This window comes from Muntiacus reevesi, chromosome 1 (genome assembly GCF_963930625.1).
Source record: "Muntiacus reevesi chromosome 1, mMunRee1.1, whole genome shotgun sequence".
NCBI classification, from domain to species: Eukaryota; Metazoa; Chordata; class Mammalia; order Artiodactyla; family Cervidae; genus Muntiacus; species Muntiacus reevesi.
Genome location: NC_089249.1, coordinates 134,715,244 through 134,721,243, shown reverse-complemented (window position 1 = coordinate 134,721,243; position 6,000 = coordinate 134,715,244). Strand labels below are relative to the sequence as shown.

Sequence of the window (6,000 nt, the reverse complement as noted above, 5' to 3'; positions counted from 1 at the left end):
GCTTCACTTTATGTGCAAAGAACTCCTATGGATCTATATTTTAAATTTACTGAATCAATGAAGTTACTTTGTCAGTTAATTCGCAAATGCAAGCTGTACTCTCCAGTTTTATTCTATGTATTGACACTAAGCAGTGAAGGTGTACAACGTGATTAGAATGCATTCTGAAGATGCTTCTGTACAGACACAACATACAGGGACTACACTAATGCTGTGCAGTGTATAGCAAAGCCATTTTTCGGCTTTGATGTACTCAACTTTTTCAGTATTTAAAAAAGTGTTTTGAATAACATAAAAGTCTCTTTATTGTATAAATAATAAAATGTCACCTTATTGTAAAGTGTCTTTTGTTTAATATGGAAGCTGATTTCTTAGGCAGCAACAGAGTTGTTGTATGAAAAGGGAATGTTTCTTTTAAAACAAAAACATAAACATTGTAATCAATATTTGAAAAATGTAACTTTTTAATGAACATGTAGTATTTATCTTTATTAGCAATGGTTTTTTTCATAATATGAGTATGTCTCAATCACCCAAAAGCTATCTATCCATCCATCTATTACCTACTTACCTACCTGTCCACCCATCTATTTATATAAACTAGTTAATACCGTCTATCAATTGGTTACTTAATAGAATCACATAGTACATTTTATAATGACTGACTAGCCTACTTCTGATATTTTTGGTGTAAATACAGATGTTTATATTTAATTTTTATTAAATCCGGTTCACCTATAACAAATTACTTTTTAGAAAATTACCGCATGACTACAAATTTAGTCTTAACAACATTACTAGCAAATTTAAAAATTAAGACCTTGGAAATTTAAAAAAAAATGCAAAAGGAAGGATCAGAACACATCAACAGAGTAATTATATATACAAATATCTGCTTAGTATTTAAATAAAATACATTTCAAGATTTCTATGCGGTATATGCTCTTATTTTCTGTTGCTGTTATCTATAAAATTAATAAAATTTCAGTATTTTTTTTTTTTAAAGAACAAAAGGTATTGTTTAAATGCTCACACTCTGAGGGGAAAATATGCAGATCTAATTTCTTTAAATGTGTTGAATCTAGAAATACTAGGTTGTTGTATGGAAACTTAGTACTAAAGCATCTTAGAAAAAAAAGTCCAATCAAGTTTTAAATTCAAAATTGTGAGAGCAATTAAAACAACACTTTTACTACTTTCTCCAGCAATAACTATATCTTGTGTACCATTTCTGTGACATTAGAAATGCCGGTAAAATGATTTCACGAAACATGTAAAAAGACTAGGAAAAAACATTTCAACCATATTAAAACAAAACAAGACAATAAATATTAATTTGAAACTTATACTGATACCAACCATATCACAAAAGTCTTATCATGGATAATGAAAAGACTTATTTTTTTTAAATGCCAAAGAACAATACTAAATAAAATTCAGTTCAATTGTATAGTCAATTAAAAGATAGGAATTTAAAAAAAAGTTTAAAGATAGAAATTGGATGGTCATATTCAAGTCAGTTAGTCATAATATACGTAACACAAGTAGAAATGGGAAAAAAATCCATCTCTACAAAAATGCTTTGTCATTATAAAAATATTTAACTAAAATAAAAATTCACTTTTGAAGAAATTGTTTGCTATGTGGGAATGACTGAATTTTTTCTTCCATAAATCTTATGCAAAATATTTAGAACAAATGTATGAACACAATACGTGGTTACACCATCATAAATGAAGATAATACCTTAGAAAAATGTTAGTTAGCAATTTAAGAAGTCTAAGAATTAACATGACCAAGATTATGTGATGACTGCAATTTAAGTAGGAATTCGGTCTCTCAAATATTCCAAAATAGCAGCTGTTCCTTTCATTAATATGGCTGCTCGAGGAACACGGAATGGATTACCATCTAGTAGCAATGTCCTAAACAAAAGAGAGAAATCAGAATTTTAACATTTTCCGTTAGCGAGGCATTTCTTCTAATTTCATTTACTATTTCATAAGTAAAATATGTGTATTTTTTTTTGAATTGTCCCTTTTCAGTCTAAGCACTTAAACAGTTAGAATTGCAACTATAATAATAACTGAAATAACATTAATTGAATACTCATTACGTGAAAGGTATGGTTCTAAGTAACTTACATTCACTGACTCTCTTAATGATCTTGACAATTCTATGATGTAGGCACCATTAATATTTTGATTTTATAAACAGGAAACACAAGTTCAAGAAGATAAAGACTTGTCCAAGATTATAGTTATTAAATAGAAGAGTTGTGATATGAATTATCATTTTACCCATCACCTCCTAATCTTATAATGCCCATATGCTAAATGGTTGAATTATATTTACACATGTGTTAGAATGAGCAAACTAACAAATACTCATATCAAAGACTATAACATAGTCAATATATCCTATCCACACCAGGAATGTTAACACGTCTGCCTTCATACTTCCTCCCTTGACCAGACGCACTAATGAAATCTATTTAAATGTTCTGAAATGACAGTTTAAGATCTACGGGCTGGTTGATTTACTTAATTTAATGAAATAAATTTTAAGATTTTTTTCTTAATTTTCAATAACTTAAGTGTTTCTATAAAGAACAGTCAAAGGATTCACAGCATATTATACAGTAGATCTAAATTATATCTTCAAATATATCTGTGTGTTATGGGAATTCTTTTAAAGATTGATTTTCTTAATTTATAGAAAAAAGTTAATTATAGTCAATCTTCATTACTCATAGACTCCAAATTTGCTAGTTTGCCTGCTCACTAAAATTTATTAGTCACCTCCAAATCAATTCATGGGGCACTTTGAAGATCATTTTGGACATGCACAGAGCAGCAAAAAATCCGAGTCACCTGACACTGAGATCAAAAAAGGTGATGCTCTGTCTTGTTTCAGCTCTCATACTGTAAACAAGTGTTCCTTCCACAGCCTATTTAGTGTGACTTTTTTGTGTACTATTGTACTTTTTCTTGGTGATTTTGCTGTTTAATACAGCCTGCCAGCATAATCCTGATGTATTTCTAGTTTTCCTAAGCACATGAAGGATGTCATGTATCTTACAGAGAAAATACACACGTTAGATAAGCTTCATTCAGGCATAAATCATAGCACTGTTTGGCCATAGTTCAATATGAATGAATCAACAATATTAAATAAGGCATCTTAGTACAGAAACACACATAACACAAGATTATGTGTTGGTTGGTTGATGAAAATGTGACCAGAAGCTTGAAAGAGTCTAACTCTGTGCTTCCCTTAGGGAGTAATGGTTCAGTATTTGCTAAGTTGGTTTTCACAGAGACTTTATAGAATACACTTATGGAACATAACAAGAATCAACTCACTTGCCTTCTATAATTCAGTAAATAAGGTACCAAAGATATCAGTGCTTCCCTAGTAAAGTAAAATGTTAAACCATTATATGCAGTTTTCAATAATTAAATTTTTCTGACACATTGTTTAAATACTAGGCTTGCTGTTCATGTCTCAAATTCCCTTCATATTCACTTAACAAGTACTCATTAGGCGCTTACCATTTTCTCGGCACTGGGATAACTCTTGTACAGGAGGACAAAGAAATGGTATAAATGAGTCTAACAAAGCAGGATGGGAAATCTAAGGAGGGACTAACTCTGCCTGGAGCTTTGGAAAGGTTTTCAAATGTGATAATTAGGTCGATTACTGACAAGCAGGGTAAAGGCACTTGAGGCTGAGGTAATAGCAAACACAGAGTAAGAAAGACCATGCAGGGCTTGAAACAAGTGGGAGTAGTCTACAATCAGATTTTTAAAATCCCTATATGCACAGCTAAGGAGTTGATATTTCCCTGATGTTTCTATGCAGTAGTTTCATAGTTATACACATACAGAGGGATGAGAAAAGTATCACTAAAAACAACCAACATGTATGGTATATGTGTACTATATTTACACATATATCATGCTATATAAACAAAACTAAAAAATACATTTGGTAAAATTTGGAAAACAGAATTGGGATTCAGAGTTTTGTTACCTGTTATTTTTAACAGGACATTACATTTTTTATTTCAACTTGCCTGCAAGAGTACCTCAAAAAACAAACAAACAAAAAGAAACAAAAAGACTTCCACAAACTAAATAAATGAAAAAACTTAGCAGAACAGTACATTTACCTTAAGTTCACACAGTTACCGAGCTCTGGTGGAATCTGTAAGAGGTCATTATTTTGAAGGTCCAATGTGATCAGATTTTCCATTGTCTTCATTTTCTGAGGGTCTAAAGATCCAACCTGATTATTACTAATCAAAATTGTTTCAAGGGTGGGAATTCGATACAGAACTTCAGGTAGTATTTTGAACCTATCAGAATATGAACAGAACAAACAGGAATCAGAGGCAAAATTATCCCCTAAGAAGATGGAGGTTTGATCTCATGACATAAAGCTTTCTTAATGTAAGGGGGGGGGTTGTTTTTTTTTAATTTGGTATAAGTTCTACACTTAAATTTTTCAGAAAATTCTTAAAAAATGGATAAGCTTTGGAAACCTTGAAATATATGTTAAGTGGACAGACTTGTAGCAGTTTCCATTTACTATACAAAAAAATCAAACAAAAGTTTGGAATAAATTCCCCCATGTTTTTCTTTTCTCATTCAGGAGACAAGGAAATCTTCCTGAAATGCTTTTTATAAAATGTCTCCATGTAGGTATTCTTCGTTAGTTTACTTTTATTTCTTTGAAAAGGAATTTCTGCTAATATTTAAAGTAAAAGAGATTTATACTTTGCTTTGACTTAGGCTTCAAAAATGACTAATTCAGTCATTTTTCCAACAATCAAAAATACATTCATTTTGGTTTTTGAAAACATCATAAAACAACTCTAGGTTGCTGGCTTCTTATCCAAAGTAACCCTGAAGATGCCACAACAGAGATGGGAAAGTTGATGGCTCTCAGAGCAGTTCTAGTAACATAAAATCCTTCAGGATCTCTGGGTGGGGGGAAAAGAAACTAGCTTGGTTTTAACGTGAGGCAAACTGCTGCCTCAACTGGAAAAGAGAAGGATGTGGTAAAGGAGAGCTGTATAGTGGTGGCCTTTCCACTTCCCCAACTGCCCTTCTTTTGCTGCCGTGATGTTAAAAACAGCTCAACTACAATGAGGGGTAAACTCATTAAGGAAGCTCTGAAGCTACAGAGGGACAGAAGAGTCAATAACCAGAAGTACAGATGGACCAAATTATCTTGAGTAGTCCCTCCAACTTCTCCCACAAACCCCGAACAAGGTAATTAAAAATGATGCAGCTAACCAGTTAACACAGAAGTTAAGGTTAGGTTTTGCCAGCTCCCCAAAGACATTAATTAACAATGCAATTGATAGCTCAATGTGTGAGTGCATGCTTAGTCACTTCAGTCGAGTCGGACTCTGTGACCCTGTGGATTGTAGCCCTCCAGCCTTCACTGTTCATGGGATTCTCCAAGCAAGAAGACTGGAATGGGTTGCCATTTCCTTCTCCAGGGAATCTTCCCAACCCAGGGACTGAACCCGGGTCTCCTGCACTGCAGGCAGATTCTTAACATCTGAGCTACCAGGGAAGGCCCTGATAGCTCAATAGACAACTCAATAGAGAACCGATAGTTCATATCAATAGAGAACTGATAGTTCAATTCACAAATAAAAATTAGAAGAATCTCGGAAGCGCTTATATTTTTAAATGGTGACAGCAAAGGTATAACCTATACTTGAGAAAACACAAATAATTGAGGAGACAGAAAAAAAATTAATAGGCAGTATTTCAACATCACTGTGCCTTAGATTTCTTATCTGTAAATGAGGATGAATAATAGTACTACAATTATATACTTGTTACAAGGATTAAATGAATGTATATGAAGGCCATGGGACAGTATCTGTAATATAATAAATGTTAGCCACTACTATTTATATTAAATTGTTACCAGAATCAACTTTCATCATAGGAAACAATATGACTTAGTTGTTAAGAG

At 32.5% G+C, this 6,000-nt stretch overlaps 1 protein-coding gene across 1 annotated transcript in view; it reads right to left on the bottom strand.

The window, feature by feature from the left end:
• Nucleotides 1–434: 434 nt before the first annotated feature.
• LRRC40 (leucine rich repeat containing 40) overlaps nucleotides 435–6,000 on the bottom strand; it is a 38,018-nt gene continuing 32,452 nt past the window's right edge. Inside the window, exons 14-15 of the mRNA XM_065911163.1 lie at nucleotides 4,175–4,360; nucleotides 435–1,925 (exon numbers count right to left, since the gene is read on the bottom strand). Coding sequence (XP_065767235.1) covers nucleotides 1,820–1,925; nucleotides 4,175–4,360 — 292 coding nt within the window. The 3' untranslated portion in view covers nucleotides 435–1,819. The remainder of the gene's footprint in view (nucleotides 1,926–4,174; nucleotides 4,361–6,000) is intronic.